Source organism: Papio anubis, chromosome 1 (assembly GCF_008728515.1).
Source record: "Papio anubis isolate 15944 chromosome 1, Panubis1.0, whole genome shotgun sequence".
NCBI classification, from domain to species: domain Eukaryota; kingdom Metazoa; phylum Chordata; class Mammalia; order Primates; family Cercopithecidae; genus Papio; species Papio anubis.
In genome coordinates this window covers 113990134-114010783 of record NC_044976.1, presented here as the reverse complement: position 1 = coordinate 114010783, position 20650 = coordinate 113990134, and the positions used below count along the sequence as shown (strand labels likewise).

Below are 20650 nucleotides of genomic sequence, written 5' to 3'. Positions count from 1 at the left end.
GACCACTAGTGATCTGCCTGTCTTGGCCTCCCAAAGTGTTGGGATTACAGGCGTGAGCCACTGCGCCCGGCCAAGAACAGTTTTTAACTAGTATCCTCTTTTTATTTTTGAGGCAGAGTTTTGCTCGTTATCCAGGCTGGAGTGCAATGGCATGATCTCAGCTCCCTGCAGCCTCTGCCTCCCATTTCAAGTGATACTCCTGCCTCGGCCTCCTGAGTAGCTGGGATTACAGGCATGCACCACCATGCCTGGTTAGTTTTTTTTTGTATTTTTAGTAGAGATGGGGTTTCACCACGTTGGCCAGACTGGTCTCGAACTCCTGACCTCAGGTGATTGATCTGCCTCAGCCTCCCAAAGTGCTGGGATTACAGGTGTGAGCCACTGCACCCGCCCTGGTATCCTCTTTTACTCACACCCTGCTGCTACTGCCAGGTATATTTTTCATTTGGAGCATCTATTGTGAGGCAGAAAGTAAGGCCTTGCATACTCTCACACTTCCAATATAAATATAGCACTTATGAATCATAAGAAAAAGAAAATAACTCAACAATTGGAGAAATGAAACTGAAACAATAATTTTATAGAACAAAAAATATGATTGGAAAGTTAGCATATAAAAATTTTTCTATCGGAAGGGCGCGGTGGCTCACGCCTGTAATCCCAGCACTTTGGGAGGCCGAGGCAGGTGGGTCACGAGGTCAGGAGATTGAGACCATCCTGGCTAACATGGTGAAATCCCCTCTCTACTAAAAATACAAAAAAAAAAAAAAATTAGCTGGGTGTGGTGGCGGGCACCTGTAGTCCCAGCTGAGGCAGGAGAATGGCGTGAACCTGGGAGGTGGAGCTTGCAGTGAGCCGAGATAGTGCCACTGCACTCCAGTCTGGGCGACAGAGACTCCATCTCAAAAAAAAAAGAAAAAAGAAAAAAAAGTTGTTCTATAACATTATTAACTAAAGATATATAGGCTGGGCGCGGTGGCTCACGCCTGTAATCCCAGCACTTTGGGAGGCTGAGGCGGGCAGATCATGAGGTCAGGAGATCAAGACCATCCTAGCCAACATGGTGAAACCCCACCTCCACTAAAAATACAAAAATTAGCCAGGTGTGATGACAGGCGCCTGTAGTCCCAGCTACTCGGGAGGATGAGGCAGGAGAATGGTGTGAACCTGGGAGGTGGAGCTGGCAGTGGCAGTGAGCCGAGATGGCGCCACTGCACTCCAGGCTGGGCGACAGAGCAAGACTCCATCTCAAAAAAAAAAAAAAAAAAGAATTAAAACTAACTTCCTCCTCTTAGATGGGCAATGATTTAAAACAATAACATCCAATGCTCCCGAGTATGTGGGAAATAATAAATCTCAGATGTTAGAGGCAAAGCATGCAAAAGGAACACCCCTTAGGAAGGCAGTTTGGTGGATCTACAACGCTGACCTGGCTTTTCCTCTACTTGAAACCTAGGCTTCAGAAATACTTGTACAAACACATATGTAAAAAAGCATTCACCGCAATGTTGTTTAAACCAGGGGTTGGCAAACTTTTCCATAGATGTAAATATTTTCAGCATTTCAAGCCATATTCTGTCACAACTACTCAACTCTGTTGGTGCAGAGTGAAAGCAGCCATAGGTGATACATAAATAACAGGGCATGGCTGTGTACTAATAAAATCTGATTAACAAATACAACCGGCCCCTAGCTTTGACTAATGAAAACTCTTAATCCAAATGTGCATCAACAGACAATCAGTTGAATAAATCATGGTATTTGGTAGAATAAGATGTAGCTATTACCAGAAATGAGTTTTATCTGTAGTTAGATCTGTATGAGTAAGATCTGTATGTATTGACTTGGAAAGACAGCCAAGGGATAGCTTTAAGAAAAAAAAGCAAAGTTTTATATATCTATCTCTCTCTACATACATAAAGATAATATACATTATATAGAGAGATGTAGTATGTAAATCTCTATCCATCTATGAATGATATATATAGGCTATCAATCAATCAATCAATGATATATATAGGCTGGGGCAGTGGCCTGTAATACCAGCACTTTGTGAGGCTGAGGCAGGTAGATTGCTTGAGCTCAGGAGTTCGAGGCCAGCCCGACTAACATGGCAAAACCATGTCTCTACCAAAAAAATACAAAAATACGAAAATTGCCAGGCATGGTGGCATGTGCCTGTGGTTTACACACACACACACACACACACATACGCACACACACAGAGATTGAGAGAGAAAGAAAGAGCAATGACCTTATTTCTGTTTTGTTTTCCCAATTCAGCATAAAAAACATCCACAGATATTTGAAAGAATATATACCAACTCCTTATCCGTAAAAACTGTTTTGGGGTGGGGGATGAAAACTTCATTTTCCGCATATGATACTTTTCTTTAATGTTTGGATTTCTATGCCAAAAACAGCTATTATTTTTAATTCAGAAAAGTATAAAATTTTTAAATGAAACAAAAAGCAACCAGGAAACTTTCTAAAATCTTATAAAAAGAAAAACAACTGTTTTGGTTCTACATGGTACAAGCCATCATTTTATACCTGCAGACATATTTTCCTCATTTGCAACCACAGTATTCACATGTTTCTGAATTCTATTTCTTGTAACTTAGTATTCTAACAGATTCTTTCATGATTCAACAGGTGATACACCATAATTTATAAGCCACTGTTATGTTTTAAATTATTTCCCTTGTGGAAGTATTACAGATTGTTTTGCAAAACACCACCTTTGTGTATAATCATGTGTATATATTATTGTATTAAACAGCTTTCCTAGGAGAGAGATTAGTGAGTCAATACAGAAAACTTTTTGGTTTCTTACTATTTCTACATTGCTTTCCTAAGGGTAGTTACTGGTTGACAATGTAACCAGCAGGATACACATATAGTGCAGCATATAAACAGAGGTCCTTATAAAAAACAGCTACCAAATGTTACACGCGTGCCACATGCCAAGCTCATCTACTCTCTACCATGCAATTTACATGCCATGTTGCTATATTTAATGTAATTCTTACACAACAACCCTGTCAGAGAGGTATTATTATTATCCTCATTGATACAAGAGCAAACAAGTGTAGAGGAACTGAAAGAGTTAATTCATGTGACGTACTTAAAACACTACCTGTCATATGAAGAGGCCAGACTAAATTGCTATTATTACTATTGGTAAAAATAATGCTATTGCTTTGTCAGGCATTTTGGGCGTTACAGAGTTAGTTTTACCGAATGGTCTTTTAGATTATGGTATTTAGCACACTTTAGGGATATTACAAGAAACAGACATGTATCTAATAGAAGGTAGAATAATTTGAGCACAGTCACAAACCAATTAAGTGGTGGAGCTAGGATTTGAACCCACCTCTCTGTAGAGAAGTCAATTGCTATATCTTTACTCTATTTTGCCACCTTGGCCACAACCCTCTATTAGATACCTGGCTGTTTCTTGTAACACTCCTTAAGGTGTCCTAAATATCGTAATCTAAAAGACCACTCAGTAAAACTCATTCTGTAATGCCCAAAATGCCTGATGGCATTTTTTTTTTTTTTTTTTTTAGATGGAGTCTCACTCTGTCGCTCAGGCTGAAGGCTGAAGTGCAGTGGTACGATCTTGGCTCACTGCAAGCTCCGCCTCCTGGGTTCATGCCATTCTATTTTTTACCAATAATAATAAGAACTATTTAGTCCATCCTCATCATATGACAGGTACCGTTTCAAGCACTTCACATGAATTAACTCTTTCAGTTCCCAAAACATACAAATGAGATAGTTACTAGTATTATCCTAACCAATTAACAGGTTAGGAAACTGAGGCACATAGCTATTGCCATGTGCCCAAGGTTATGCATCTAGTTGGTGGAGGAGCCAGGTTAGAATGAATCAGTTCAGCTCCAGAGTCCATAATGCACCCCCAATCACTATTCCGTACTGTCTGCAAGTGAAATTCTCTCCTCTGTTAGAATCCAGAGGCCTTCGAAAGGCATATTTAAAAAAACAATTGTACTAACATAGCATAAAGTAAGTGAGAATCACTAATTCTTATTACTTGACGTTTTAGAGAAGCTTTTCGATTTTATCACTTCTAGTAACACGTAAAATTCAACTGGCCAAGCTCAGTGACAAGCCAGGATGACGGTGGCAGAGCCCACCCAGAGCAGCGCACCTTGGGGGTCATGCCGTTGGTGATGCAGAAGGCCAGGTGCTGCAGGATGCTCTCCATGCTGTGGTAGTGCTGCTGCCGGGTGGTGCGCAGGTACTTCTGGAGAGCCCTGGCCATGGAGGGGAAAATGGCCTGGGCGGCCTCCCTAGGGTCCATCACCTCCCCTGGGGCTTTCTGCTGCTCCTCGACCTGGAGACGCTGAATGTGGATGAAGGCCTCTTCCACTGCAACCACCAGCCTAGAAGGTGATGCAACACTAAGTAATTAGGATGGTGCCTGCCACAGGGTGTGCGAATAGAATGACACTTGTCCACCCTCCTGTGGCCTGACCTGCCAACATATTCAAGGCCCAATCACGCTGCTTGCATCCTTCCTTAGCTGTCCCCCAGAGGGTGTAGAGGGAGGAAGGGAGAAAGAAAAGCAACAGCAAAAATAACATGTGGAACAGGGGCCCCAGGCGTCGGGGGGAAGGAGCCCCAGGACTGGGAGATGAATTCTGTTCTCAATTCTGTCACCAATGAGCTTGGGAAATGCACTTAAGTCCTTTTTTCATCTCTGCAATGGTTAGATGAAAAGAGTTCTAAGGCCTCTCCAACTGGCTATAAAAGGCTCTGTACAGAGAGAGGTGGTTGGTGGTGCAGAAGCAGCCCTGCAAAGAAGCAGAACTGCGTGCTCCCTGGTCCAGCCACCCACACTAGCAGCCCCTGGGAAACAGGAAGAGGCACAGCACACATGATGGAATGCACCTCTGTCCCCTTCAGTGAATATGACCTGATGGTGAACACCAGCAAGGGTCCAGGGGTGCAGAACAGGCCCACTCAAGTGTGGGCAGGGGGCCAGGAGGACCAGCACCACCCAGGAATCTGTTAGAAATGCCATTTCTTGGGCCCAACTCCACACCTACTGAGTAGGGCTTTTGCAGGCAGAGCCCGGAACCTGCATCCTGTATTTGAACAGCCCTCCCAGTGATGCTCATACATCCTTCAGTTTAAGAAACACTGGAGCAAGGTGCACTCCAAAGGTGTCCCCACAGGTCATGTTTTTAAACAGAAACCTCAGTCTAGTGGTAAAAAAGGAAAGATTAAAAGTCTATAAGAGGCCGGGCATGGTGGCTCATGCCTGTAATCGCAGTACTTTGGGAGGCTGAGGCAGGCAGATCACTTAAGGTCAGGAGTTTGAGAACAGTCTGGCCAACATAGCAAAACCCCTTCTCTACTAAAAATACTAAATGTTAGCTGGGCGTGGTGGTAGGCGCCTGTGATCCCAGCTACGTGGGAGGCTGAGGCATGAGAATCGCTGAAACCTGGGAGGCAGAGGTGACAGTGTGCCAAGATCTTGCCACTGTACTCCAGCCTGAGCAACAAAGTGAGATTCTGTCTCCAAATAAATAAATACATAAAAAAAAAAAAAATTTAAAAGTCTGTAAGAGGGTACTGGCATCAGGAGGGCAGTATACCTTGCTTTGCGCTTCTTTACTCGCCGTTCATGTTCAGCCTCTTCGTAATACAACTCATTGTGGCTTGAGTCCCTGCGCCGAGCAGCTGCAGCAATCATGGCCCGGGACTGGCCAGTGGCATTGTTACTGGGGCCTTTGGGGAAAGGACAGTGAAAGAATAGTGTTAATACCACGAGGCTGGGAAACAGAGCAGAAAACTAGTACCGCAATCTGTCAATGTTGTCTACCCACCCCCTATGAAACACACATACACAAATCCTAAAGGTCACTTCCCAGGAGGGTGAACTGTGCCCCGGATCCGCATTCACTATGTCCAAGGCAAGAGAGCAGAGGAATCTCCCTAAACCCCAATCTGGTCAGTGGAAATGGAAAAAGAACTCAGAAGGGGATGAAGAATGCTTGACAATTAAAATGTTGGCCAAAAACAACACACAGAGTGTGCTGAAGATGTTACCATCTGTTACATAAAGTTTCGGTTTGGCCATAACGGCAGCTGGGACATCAAATTTCAGCAACAAGACAATGAGACCGAATAAGAGGGATGGGGAGAATAAGGACAGACAGACAAAAAAGAAAGTCAAAGGACATGAGACACTGAATCTACAATGGAAAGCAAGCTATGCTGGAATGTCATGGCAGCTACAACTTTTACAGGAAATACCAATATTAATGACCCATTAATGAATACAGACTCAGAAGTCCTGTCCTGTCCTAACCACTGACCACCTTAACTTTTCAGAAACATAGGCAGATTTCTGGCTTTCTTATGGATGATCTACTTGGCTGGTGACTTGGTTTCACTAGTGGGAATCTTTGCTAAGTTTTCAGATCACAGATTAAATTTATCAATCCTTCAGGCTTCGTGAGGGAGCTCACACCTCATATAGCCAAAAAATAAACAATTACATAACTGGGAGGATATTACCACCAAAAATTGACACTGTATATAAATCACTTGACTTGTTGACAATATAATCCTCTCCGAGGGTTTGCAAAGTTCTTGCCCTCACCCAACGTACCCAGTAAGAAATGACACCGCATCCTGTTTCTTGCACTTAACCATCTGATACCCTGAAACATAGCTTGGACTTACCCAGCCTGGCCTCCAGCCTCCTGCCACCCACTCAACTCCGGCTCCTAGCCACGAGTAAGAAGTGCCTGTAGGTATCTCACCAGATGCCTGAACTACTGAGATTTCTAGTCTTAATGATTTAGGTAGCTTTCTGAGTCTGCGGGTAATGTGCACAAATTTTGAAAAGCAACCCTTTCCTAATAGCTTCCAATATAAGGTGAGCCTGGCAGAAGGCAGGAAACACACACCACTGCTGTTTTCAATCATAAAATCCCAAAATGAACAGGCTTCCCACATAGGTAGATGGTAAATTAACACTTCTCTAAAAATGTGTCTGCCTACATAAAATACAGAAATTGTTCTGAAACGAGAATGTACCATAAAGGTAGGCCCAGAGAGGAAGCAGAACCAAACGTACCATGAAGCTTAAATAGTCACCCAACTGTGCCCCTATGAGCACTGCAGACACCCTTTCAAGGCACATACCATCTACATTGTAGACTTTCAGCCCGGCCATGTGCTTGGCTGCTCGGAATTTGGAGGCTGTTAGGAGGTTTGGGTTATAGATGGTGAAATCTTTGTAGTAATTTTCTAGGACCACCAGTGCTGCTCGTTGGATACTGAGAAAAAAAGAACAAAATTAATGCAAAGCTTTTTCACTGAATATGCAGGTCCTAAATGAAAAATCCTCTTTTAGAGTCAGGTCAAGGAACACAACATCAAAGATAATCTCATACAGAAGTCCACTGGGTTCTACCACACCTCTGGTCTCCAGGATGAGAACTTAAAGCTGAAACTAAGCCCCATGGCCAAGTGGCTTCTGTGCCCTCTCCTGGACCTGTGATTAGCCGCATCCCATCTAGCCCTTTGTTGAAAGAGGAAGAAGTTATAACTCATAACTTACATTTAGTTTTAGGCACCCAAGAACTTTTTCTATTTTTTCTCGGTTTATAAAAGAAGAAACTGAGGAACCCCCCAAAAGGGCAAGAGGCTTACTAATGGTTGCAGGGCTAATAAGTGAAAGAACAAAGTATAGATTCACGTTTCTAAGGTCCTCATTCAAGGTTTTGTCTCGTAGGCCTCGGTGCCCCTGGGTATGAGGAATCCTGGAACTTAGGTTTTATACAGACCAGAACAACTGCAGCCATCCAGGGCAGTATTTAAGAGGGCCTCAGCCGGGCATGGTGGCTCATGTCTGTAATCCCAGCACATCGGGAGGCTGAGGTGGGTGGACCAGGACTTTGAGACCAGCCTGACCAATATGTTGAAACCCCCTCTCTATTAAAAATACAAAAACTATCCAGGCGTGGTAGCACATGCCTGTAATCCCAGCTACTCGGGAGGCTGAGACAGGAGAATCACTTGAACCTGGGAGGCAGAGGTTGCAGTGAGCCAAGATTGCGTCATTGCACTCCAGCCTGGACAACAAGAATGAAATTCAGTCTCAAAAAAAAAAAAAAAAAAGAGGGCCTCCACTGAGACCACCTGATCTTTCTGGGTCCCCCTGCCCCTTGGACTGCTATCTCTGGCCTTTGGCAGAGGGGTATGAAGGTGACTATCCATGTTCTGATATTCTAGGTCTCCAACCTATCCTCTGCTTGGTCGTCAGAGAGCAGCAGGAGAACAAAGAACAGGAACCATCAACAAGTGGGAGAGAGGATGTGGGAGGGCACTTACAATTGGAAATGAGTCTAGACAGCAAAAGAATATGCTCTTGGTCTACGGTGCATGACACTTGCCACTTTGAAGAACACCTTGCAATGATACAGCAAGGGTCTGCACATACCTGATTCTCATTTCACCCTCACAGTCATTCGAGGTAAGAAAATTGAGGCTCAAAAATCTATGACCTACACAACAGCATGCAGTCAGTAAGTAGGAGACCTGGAACTCTGATATGATTTACAAACCTCCAAGTTGGGCTTTCCGGTAACATGCAGCCTCTGTGCAACAGTGTACGTGCTGACATCTCCAACCACCACCATGTTAAATACCACAGATATATTTTTATCTTGCCCTTTAGATTTTCCTTTCTAGTACTCTGCTAAGCAGATCGGCTTACAAGGATTATTTGCAGTAGCCAGAGCACCAGGACGGGGCTCCCTTTGATTCCTGGATGACCGCACTGTGTTCCAACACTCTCAGGGTGGCTCAGGGATCTTCACTTCACACCAAGGCAAGGGAGCTCCTAAACCATCCGCTGGAAATTCTGTCGACCCACCCCTTTGGCTCCCCTTGGAGCTCTGCTTCAAGACTTTTAACAGAGTTGAATCTGGAAGTCAGTCAGCTAACCTGCTTAAGAGCAGAATCACGGCAAAGCTTTCTGAGTTATATCCCCGGCAGTGCCTGCAATCAGTTGGTACTTAATGTTGTCCTAGATAATGTACAGTCATGTGAGGCTGGGGAACACTACCAGGGGAAATCTGGTGAGACCAACTTTGCATAATGGAAGTAAAGCTAAGACTCCTAACAGCAAATCTGCATTTCAAAAATTTTGATCATTCAATTAACTCAGTTGCTCACTCGTCATTCCATATTTGAGTGCCTGTGTCTGCTAAGCCCTGGGAATATCAAGATAGACAGAAGGAGCTCCTCCTTAGTCAGTACATGGAGCATGAACTCATGACAGTGAGTGTGCTCTCATGCTGGAACACGTGGGTCTAAGTAACCATGGAGAAGAGCTTCTGGCTGCCTGGGACAGGGTGCAGCCTTCCTGAGGAGGTGGCCTTGTATGGAGATTTGTGTGTCACGAGAGCTCTTCCTGCAGAAGTCCACTCTGCTTGCCCTGAAAGTCTCACCTAGCAATCTCCAAGTCAATGTGGCTCCAACCCCGTCCTTGCCCCCTGTCCACGGCATTCTCCAGAGAGGCAAGTGTTTTTTTATTCCTACCCCATCCAGATATTCATCGCAGCCCTCTCCCTGCTCTCTCTCTCTACACACACACACACACACACAGACACACACACACACACTCTCTCCCTGGTGTGCCTAGCTCAGCTCTCAGCCCTGTGTGTGCCTTTTCCGGAGTGCCTGGGCTTTGGGAGGCAAGGAGCCCCTCTGCATGGCTGTACGACTCAGTTTACACACACACACCCACTACGGTTCAAACCCACTTCATCCCCTCCTCTAACGATACAGAAACATCTCCAGGCCCCCGGATGCCCAATAGAAAAGTATTACCTTGATCTAAATTTAAAAATTAAAAGGCAATCATCAGAAGTTCTCCTCAGAACCATCTCCAACCCAAAACTGTCTCGTGGTTGCTGAGTTTTGGTTTTCTGTTCAGCGAGGCTGTGAGGAGGGGCCAAGGGAATCCCACTAATTCAGCTGGGGCGGGTGAGGGGATGGCTGGGTCGAAGCCTCCTGGCTGTGTCTCTCACCCTCCACCCTGTGAGTGCGATGCACTGCCCCGAGCAGTGGCTTCTGTCTCCAGCAGGGCTCCTGGCCCACTGCCTTCCAGCATGGGGCCTCAGCAGATGCTCTCCAAATGGGCCAGCTCTCCAAATGAGCCAAGTCCACAGCCTACTTGACAGCCCCCTCAGAGCAAAGTCCTGGTGTCCCAAGAAGTGCCCAGGGTGGGGGCGGGTACCGTGAGATGCCAGCCCTGGGTGTCACAGGCACAGCTCTCACAGTCTTCCCAAGGAGTGAGAGCCTTTGCTCAAAAATACCAAACAAAGGTGAAGCGCAGGCGTCCTGCACTCCCTCTGGCTCTGCCCTCTCAAGAGAAGCAACGGGATGACTCAGAGCCTGGCCAGCTCCCAGGCTGAGAAGCCAACGCTGGAGCTGAAGGGATCTCAGGGAGAAGTTGATAAACACCTGCAAGAGTGTGCATGCTCTCACCTACAGAGGATGGTCTGTCTGATGCCCAGCATATCTAGCAATATTAGGGAATGAGAATTTCCAAGTAAAACTCAAGTGCACGACTTAAATAAAATGGTTGTGACCTTTTGGGATAAAATCCAATATGCCTTTCTTCATCTTTTATTTTTTGAGACAGTCTCCCTCTGTCACCCAGGCTGGAGTGCAGAGGCACAATCTCGGCTCACTGCAACCTCCGCCTCCCAGGTTCAAGAGATTCTCCTGCCTCAGACTCCCAAATAGCTGGGACTACAGGCACGTGCCACCACGCCCAGCTAATTTTTATATTTTTAGAAGAGACGGGGTCTCACCATGTTGCCCAGGCTGGTCTTGAACTCCTGAGCTCAAGTGATCCGCCCACCTTGGTCTCCCAAAGCTCTGGGACTACAGGTGTGAGCCACTGCGCCAGGCCTTTCTTCATCGTTTTGAAGATAGTGAGGTCTGTGATGTATGATTTAAGTCTCTTGATTACTCCAGATGATTACGCATCTTAACACTTAGCTGTGCCATGTACATAATGCAGTGAAGACACTGGGTTCCATCAGGAGGTGGAGGCCATCTATTCCCACTCTGTCCCAGGCTGCAGCAAGTGTGAATAGGTGAAGTTGTTTTGTTTACATTTTTTTCTACATTCTCCCTCCCTACTGGCTATCAGTCATTCCTAATTACTACGCCATGGCCTCGGTCATAGCCCCAGGAGGCCAGGACGCAGGGAGCAGCCGTTCCCTCCACCACTGTCAGCGCCCAGAATTCCTCCTGCCTCGATTCCTCTCCACCCTCCAAATATGGAAGGAACCACAAAGCCAACGCAGGACTGGCTTCTTTCAGGAAGCCTTTTCGAATCCTCCAGGCCCCGCTGATCTGTCCCTAAACTTGCAGTATCGAAGATGATGACACGTGACTTGTGATGTCTTCGAGGAAGGTGGTCTTGCCCCTTCAACAAGCTCACCTATGCAAATTCCTGACACACAGGGGACACGTCCTTTGGTTCCTCCATGGGTATATAATACTTGCAGGCTTAGCTTCTCTGTTCATGCAATCTTAGAATTCCCATAGGCCTAAGATCAGTGCTGAATATGTATTTCATAAAATCATGGAATTTCAGAGGCAAAAAAGGCCCCAGAGATGAACAAAAGCAAATCCTTCTACAAAACCCAATCTCTAGACCAGACAATCTTGGGGAAACGTGGGAGGCAAGAAAAATCAAGTTGGTTAGAAACTAGCCCCCTCTGTTGTCACCATTACATTCAGAGAGAAAAGGTGGTAGCCTGACTGAACAGGACCCCTGTATTGCTGTCAGGGGGAGCCTGAAGTATAGACTGCGGACTTAGCCCCCTCAGAAACCTATGACAAGGAGCATTTTCCCAAGATAGAGGACTCTGTGCTCAACTGGTGCCGCGTGCCAACATACCTGCCTAGTCACAACCCCAGGAAAGAAATACCCTCTCCCAGACCACATAGATGTGTAGAAAACAGCACATGAAGGTACACCTAGTTGTGACAGAAATTTGCTTGAGACCAATGCATAAAAACCTCCTCAACCGGCTTGGGTCTAGGCTGGTCCAAACTTGAACTCCTGGGAAGGACAGACCAGCAATGGGTCTACATAAAGGTCTAAGGGAATCCGACAGCTACATTTTAATTTAAAACTCACTGCTGACCACATTGCCTACTGGCCTACTTTCTTTGCAAGACAAAGAGGGTGGAATGAGAAAGGCTGTGGTCTTTTGTGTCTAATCAACCAGGAAAGCACTTCCAGTGTTGTTGACAACTGTTATATGACTGCCATGGCAACAGAGAAGAGGGGCTCGCCCTTGGGCTACATTTCTTAAACAGACCTGGAAAGAAGCATCTCAAAACACAGTTCAAATGTTAATGCACAAAAATCTGAAAGACACATTTTTTAAAGATAAATTCTGAAGGAAAAAATACAAACCAAATTAATGCCCTGCATACCTAGACCATCCACTGCCTCCCCATGCTCTGTGCATGTCTGAGTCTGCACAGAGGCTGCGGGAAAAGGCACGCACAGTGCAATTGGTACAGACTCTGGCCCCAGACAACACGACTCCAGGCTCTCTCCCTCATTCATTCAACTTGAACGAATTAGTCACTTCTTCAAACCTCATACTCTTCATCTGCAGGATGGGAAGAACAGTACAGAAAACCCTGCTTACCAAGATAAGTGGGCTCCAAAATACTCAGCGGCATAAAATGTCTTACTGAAAAGCTAATGAATTGACTGGGGCAGGCCTGGTACAGGCAGCTACTCACAACCTCCAGCAGCAGCCTGCGAGATCCAAGTATACCAGGTGCTGGCTGAGGTCGGCATCGCCCTAAGGCAGGTTAAGTCTCATGAGCTTAAATATCCATTGAGATGATTCCAAGTTCTATGACATTCTGAGACTTCAAAGCTAGTTGGCATTTACACCAGGAAAAATATTGGAGACTTGGGAGTTCGCCCTCCACTTTCCTGCTTCCTAAAGAGGAGCAGCCCGCCTGGTTTAGGTCTATGCTGAAGATGAAGTAACACATTTTAAAGTGCTTATTCAAAGTAAATAACTCATAAACGATAGCCACTATGAGCTTATATGGCCATATATGTTGAAGCGGCCAACTTGATCCCATGTGCGCCTGTACCAACCTCCCCCAGAGGCCCACCATGATGGTACTGCCATGGGAAATGAGCCAAGATGGGTCCACTCTGCAGTCTTCCTTAGGGACTGGGGCCACAAAGCTATGCTACTCTTTGTTTTTATGCAGTACTTCCTGCCAACACTCAGCCTCCTGAAAATCAAACCTATGTATAGGGAGGCATCCACTACAGAAGGAGTACTAGATCCCAGAAGGTCTAGACTCCTGCTACCTACCCTGTAATCCTGTATAAGTCATTTCCCCTTTCTTGGCCTTTTCCTTGGCCTTTGATAAAGAGATAATACTGACTACCGCATGTGGTTGTTGAGAAGAGCAAACGAAATAATGACAGTGAAGGCATCTATAAACTATAATGCATTCTACAAACACAAAATTTTTATTATCTCATTACTAATAATGAGCATGAACATTTTGCAGCAGGGATGGGGTTGGTTGATGGCTAGAATATACACATAGTCCCTAGGCACAAAAGCATGACCTCACTTCCATTTATACTGAACCTCAAAATTTTAGAAATGGAAGGAATCTTAGTGTTTACCCAAGCAGAGATTCCAGAATTAGAGAAATCAAGAGTCCATCAGTCCAATCTCCCAAACCATATATCAATTATTTTTAAAAATTATTTTATTTATTTATTTATTTAGAGATGGAGTCTCACTCTGTCACCCAAGCTGGAGTGCAGTGGCATATCTCAGCTCACTGCAACCTCTGCCTCCCAGGTCCAAGCAATTCTCCTGCCTCAGCATCCCGAGTAGCTGGGATTACAGGCACAGGCCACCATGCTTGGCTGATTTTTAGTAGAGACAGGGTTTCGCCTTGTTGGCCAGGCTGGTCTTGCACTCCTGACGTCAGATGATCTACCTGCCTTGGCCTCCCAAAGTGCTGGGATTACAGGTGTGAGTCACCAAACCTGGCCAATTTTTATTTTTATTTTTGAGACAGAGTCTCCTTTGTTGCCCAGGATGGAGTGTAGTGGTGCAATCTCAGCTAACTGCTTCCCAGGTTCAAGCAATTCTCATGCCTCAGGCTCCAGAGTAGCTGGGACTACAGGCACATGCCACCACACCTGGCTCACTTTTGTATTTTGGTGGAGACGGATTTTCACCACGTTGCCCAGGCTGGCTCAAACTTCTGGCCTCAACGGATCCACCCATTTCAGTCTACCAAAGTGCTGGGATTACAGGCGTGAGCCACTGTGCCTGGCATCCATATACCAATTCTTTTTATAAGCTCCCAGATGACATCCAGCCTTTGCTTGAAAAGAAAGTTCATTTTCACATTGAAATGACCTTTCAGTTCTACCACTGGTTCACCCAATGCTTTGTTCTGAACCCAAGTCCCCTCTTCTCATGAAAGCCTATTACATACTTGAAGGAAACAATTGTGGCCATAAACCACCTCCATTTTAACTCCCTTATTTTGTAGCTAAAGGAACCAAAGCCTAAAAAAATGTGTGCACACATGCACACATACACACACAGTCCCTTCTATTTCCCATTCATTCACCCTCCCGTGAACTTGATTGTGGCTTCTGCAATCAAACTTGTACTCTTACATGTTATTAAAATCAGAAATTAACATTGAGCTTTAGAGCTCATCCAGACTGATGCCCTCACACTTTATGGCCTGCAACTTCTCCCTGAGCAGGGAGAAGAGATGAAGACATCCCCTATGGACAAGTCCTTTTCAAGTTTTAGCCACATCTTTTCAAATATGAATTTGATCCCTTCAGCTAGGTCAAGAAAAACAGCTTTCTTCACATGTGGAAAATGTCAAAGAACTTCTTGCATGCTAATTCCCCAAATATATGCCAGGTCATTCTTCTCATTACCTAAGTACATGCTGACAGAAAAAGCACTAAAAAGTTTTCTTGTCATAGAGTAAAATCTGCAAAGATCTCCTTTAAGGGCATGCAGTCACTATCCTGAAAGCCAGCTAAGGATGCTACATTCAGAAAAATCTTAATAACTAGCCTCTCCAACTCCATCAAAAGCAGTTATAAATGGTGAGCACCTGCTAAGTCTCCAGTACTGTGACCCGGATGTAAATGAAACCTTCCGGGGGCTTACGCTCCAATCAGTGGTGAGCACCACTCAAACAGTAAGTACAGTCAAGTGATCCAGAGACCATGACAGAACATGCACACTAAGAAGAGGGGGATGGTGTTCCCGCTGGGGATCCACAGTGGGGGCAAAGCTGGACCGTTAAGTCTTACGAGATGAATGATGGTCACACCATGGACAACAGGCTGTAAAGCAAATTCCACGCAGAGAAAGCAGTGTGAGCAGAAACAGGCTGGTATTAATCCTCCCAAACATCCACAATAGAACAACGGGGTCAGTGTTCAGTCACAGGACAGCACAGCTTGGAGAAACCTGTAGTGGCAAATAGTGTCTCTCAAAATGTGCATCTACCCAGAACTTCAGAATGTGACCTTATTTGGACACAGGGTCTTTGCAGATGTTATGTTTAGTTAAGGTAGAGTCATTCTGGTATCCGTATAAGAAAAGAGGTGGCTAGGCCTCTTTGGCTCATGCCTGTAATCCCAGCACTTTGGGAGGCCGACAGAGGCAGATCACTTGAGGTCAAGAGTTCGAGACCAGCCTGACCAACAAGGTGAAACTCCGTCTCTACTAAAAATACAAAAAGAAGCTGGGTGTGGTGGCATGTGCCTATAATCCCAGCTACTAAGGAGGCTGAGGCAGGAGAATTGCTTGAACCTGGGAGGCAGAGGTTGCAGTGAGCTGAGATCGCACCAATGCATTCATGCCTGGGGGAAAGAGTAAGACTCTGTCTCAAAAAAAAGAAGAAGACATAACAGAGACCCACACAGAGGAGGTCACGTGATGATGGGGGCAGAAACTGGAGTGACACAGCCGTAAACAAAGGAACATGAAGGGTTGCCAGCAGCCACCAGAAACTAGGAAGAGGCAAGGAAAGATTCCTCCCTAGGGCCTTTGCGGGGAGTATAGCTGTGCCAACACCTAGATTTTGTACTTTCTGAGAAGCAGAACTTTTAAGCCATCCAGTTTGTGCTACACTCTGTTACTTCAGCCTTAGGAAACTAATGTACTTGAACTTAGGGAAGGAAGGGTGGAGGCAGGTAAGTGGCAAGGCTGGTCAATGATAACTGAGGCTGCAGATGAATGCAAAGGTGAAAGCATGGGAGGAAGGAGGGTCAGTGGACAGGGACAACCAAAGGCGGCCAGTACTGAAGGCTGCCCAGGCACTAAGGCCACTCATTACCTACTTTTTAAGGTGTGCCTGCTCTGATGGCTGCATTTTAGGGCCCAAACCTAGGTCTTTGAGAAAATTCTAAAATGCAGAACCCCTAATACAAGTTGATTCAGCTTTCTGTGAAAACCTCCAGCTAGGGTGCAATAGCTGATGCTCTCAGTTTTACCCACCTGCTACTTCCCAGAAGAGTCCGTAAGAGCTAATCTATCTGGATGTATGGGCTTCACTGCTCCCCACACTTGGAGATAAATGACTTCAGTCTGACAGTCAGAACCATTTGTGGCAATATTTGTGTGAGTCCCAGAGAAGAGAATATAATTAGCCCCTGGACGCTGAACGCCACCGCCTTCACTGACAACCAGGCACATGAGTGTTTATATCTCCCGGCCCTTCTGCCTTTTAATTAAAATGTTTGTCTCACAGCTGCATTTGGGAAGTTAGCTTACACAAGTCCCATAGACAACAGGCAATGATCACCTTGGAACTTGAGAAGGACAAAGAGGGGCAAAAACTGGAATTAGCTCATGTTTACTAACAGGTCTCATAACGAAGGCCTGGACTTGGTTGGACTTTCAGGATAGAGGAGGAGGGCCACAGGTTTCTGCTTGAGGTCTTGAGACACAGGAGACTGCCCATTCTGCAAGGGGAAACAGATCAGAGGCTCTGTATGGCGGCTGAGGCCCGTGGGAAGGCTCTTCCTCGGGCCACCTGGATTCACTCGTGTCCCGGGCCTGCTGGTGCCTCAGGTACACAGAAGTTTCAGCAGCCGAATTCTCTGAACCAATATTTGAAGGCTGGAAAGCATGCCTGGCTTTTGCTTTGAAATTCAAGCTGTGGACAAGCCCTGCAGGGTATCTCCGCTGAAAGATGAACAAGCAGATGGGCAGCCTAGGATATCTAATCCCAGAGCGCCAAGGAAGTGGAATCAGCAGGACTTGGGAATCACAGAATGATCTCCAAAGTGCAGTGTGGGGGACACCCACAGCGCTTCTCCATGAGTCCCTAATAATACCAATAAAACTACACCCAGGGCATGCCTGGAGGACACCATTCTCTATCAACACTGGGAGGAGTTTGTGAGAACCAGAAGTAGCTAACAGCTCATGCAATGACCTGGTTCTTCTGGTCTCAGCAACTAAGCAATACAAGGTTGTTAACATGCACACCCCTCCTGGGCTTAACACCATGGCCCATGGCAGTTCTGAGTGCAGAGACACACTGCTGGTCTCCTGCTGAGCGGCTGAGATAGTTATGGCTGAAGCCCTCTGGCTGCCTTCCCCACAGCACAGAGATGCTGGCAGACCTCCACCACCGGGGCACCTAGGAGACACGCTTCCCTACAAGTGAGGGGCTTGGCTCTGCCACAGTCTGCCGGGGGAGCACGCAGCCCTGCTTGCAGGCCGCGGCACAAACCTCGCCACGCTGCCACTTCCTTGCACAGTCCAACCTGCACTGTGCCTCCCCTGCCTGGGATGGGAACTCTGCTCTCTCCACGTCTTAAATTACAGTGATGAATTACACCAAGATAAACAACAGAGCCATGGGGATCAAAGACAGCGGCCTGCTTAGGGCGCTCTAAGAAAAAGATTTAGATATGGACTCGAAACACCTCCACCCGACCCAGGATGCTGGACTGCCTAGTCTCTTCCTCGTGAGTACGCAGGAAGGAGCACACCATGAAGTCTGGAGTCTGAGGCTTCCGGCCTGCCCAAGTGGATCTTGGCTCCCCGAAACCCGGGCTGGAGCAGAGCCGAGTGGCAGCTTTGCAGCCGGGGAAAGGAGGCCGCAGGCTGTTTGCCCTCCTGAGCACTCGCGCCCCACCACTTTCACACTGTGTCAAGTCACACCCGGCCACTCGTGGTGAGTGTGGAGAATACGGGGCCTGGCCTGCAGCAAGAATCCTCCAGGGAAACCAACAGCACAGCATTCAGGGAGTATGACCCATCTCCCAGGGGCCGGGCTCCTAAGGAGACCATGAAAACCAGCTTCACCTTTGCCAGCTCCTTTCCCTGTGAGTCCTCTGGGCCTCGGCGCAAGGCTGTGGGCAGACGCCGTGCGAGGGAAGCCATCCCAGCTGTGGCCGCTGGCAGGAGGCAGCTGAGTAAACACAGGGCTTCAGTGTGCAGCACCTTACACTCTCATTAAAGCCACTTTTAACAGGCACCACAGCACCAAACCACAAACGGCAGCTCCACTCCTGCCTTCAAAATTCTCCCACAGCAAAATAAGGCCTGAGCAAAACCCTCCACACTCTATGTTTTAGCCCTTACTTGCTCTTGTCCTTTGCTTTGCTATGGAGTGGGGCTGAGGACTGGAAAAATATCTTTATTAAAAAGTAATTACAGGAGTACAAAAACACACATTTCTAAAAATGAGATGGCATATGAACCCACGATCGTAGTAACATGAGCCAAAACCACTGATGGTCATTTAAGAATTTTCCCAACGTTGCAGCCACTGGCTCTGGGCTCTTGGAGACCGTTGGTGCTCATCGTGAACACGGGATGGAGGGCGTGGCCCAGCATGAGAAACATGCCTACCAGTAATGTAATCACCGGCTTGGACATTACTTGACCCAGAATCACAAACATAGGATTTCAAAAGGAGCTGGAAATATCCTGGAATTACTGGAGTAACTTTAACCTCCCTAAGAGACTCTCCCTTTGTCACTTAAAACTGGAAAATCAAAGTGCAATCCAGAGAAGCAAGGCCCCCGTACAAGCTGGGAGGATGCCTGCATGAGCTGAAGAGAGGACAAGATGAGCTCTATTTCAACAGGTCAAAAGTCTCTGGGGTCAAAAGTCTCCAGTGTATGTAATATTCCTGTCTCAGCTCAGGCTGCTGTTATCAAAATGCCACAGACTAGGTAGCTTAAACAACATAAATTTATTTTCTTACAGTTCTGGAGGCTAGGGGTCCAAGATCAAGGCTCCAGCCAATGTGGTTCCTGTTGAAGGCTCTTTTCTGGGCTTACAGATGGCCACCTTCTTTCTGTGGCCTCAAACAGCCTTTTCTAAGGGTGTGTGCAGAGAGAGAGCAAGCTCTCTCATATCTGTTCTTGTAAGGACGCCAGTCCTATGGGATCAGGGCCCCACACTGACTACATTTAACCTCAATTACTTCCTTAGAGGCTCCATCTCCAAATACGCCACACTGGAGGTTAGGGCTTCCACATATGAATCTGGGGGGACTACAAACATTCAGTCCATAACACTTCCTTGAATATAATCACAACTGACAATGTGACAATCATAAACTTCCATTGCTTGAAAAGCAATCCAAGGATCATTTCTTCTAAAGGACAGGTGGTTCTGTGATTAGTTACTACGTCTTTGATTAAAAGATCTGTATTAGTCCATTTTTATGCTGCTGATAAAGATATACCTAAGACTGGGTAATTTATACAGAAAAAGAGGTTTAATGGACTCACAGTTCCACATGGCTGGGGAGGCCTCACAATCATAGCAGAAGGCAAAAGGCACATCTTACAGACAAGAAAGAAAATGAGAGCCACCTCTTATAAGGTTTCCTCTTATAAAACCATTAGCTCTTGTGAGACTTATTCACTACCACAAGAACAGTATGGGAGAAATCGCCCCTGTGATTCAATTAACTCCCACTGGGTCCCTCCCACAACATGTGGGAATTATGGGAGCTACAATTGAAGATGAGATTTGGGTGGGGACACAAAATCAAGGTCTATGGTCAGTGTCGATTTATAAGCTACTCTTTCTCAGTCTCAATGAATGAAGCATTTCTGACCCCAAAACTTTGACCCCGAAGCTTAAAAACCCAAACGGTTAAAACCTGCTGGCTGAATTAGGTAGAATGGAGCTTCAGAAATATAAATATCCTACAGAATGGGTCACTGTGGAAAGTTTCCCAGAGTGCTGAGTCATACCTGCTTTTGTGGTTTCTCTGTCTCCCTCCTTGTTGATGACTATCAGCCATCATTTTTCATTGATGTTCATATACCTCCTTAAAGCAGTGCTTTTCCCTCTCAAAACATGTTACTTCTGGGCTTTTTAAGGTATAGGAATCAATAATTAAATTGGTTAGAACTATATGCCAAATAAGAATAAACAGACTCTGAGAAATAGAGTCCTAGGTGGTTGTGGGAGTCTGCGATATTGACCTTTACGCCCTAGTAGCCTCTGTCTTGTGTCGTCCTCTCCCCTTAAATGTGGGATAGGGCTGT

At 46.1% G+C, this 20650-nt stretch overlaps 1 protein-coding gene across 1 annotated transcript in view; it reads right to left on the bottom strand.

The window, feature by feature from the left end:
* VANGL1 (VANGL planar cell polarity protein 1) overlaps positions 1-20650 on the bottom strand; it is a 55952-nt gene that overhangs the window by 8478 nt on the left and 26824 nt on the right. Inside the window, exons 5-7 of the mRNA XM_003892449.4 lie at positions 7189-7322; positions 5631-5763; positions 4178-4412 (exon numbers count right to left, since the gene is read on the bottom strand). Of these exons, the coding sequence (XP_003892498.1) occupies positions 4178-4412; positions 5631-5763; positions 7189-7322 (502 nt within the window). The remainder of the gene's footprint in view (positions 1-4177; positions 4413-5630; positions 5764-7188; positions 7323-20650) is intronic.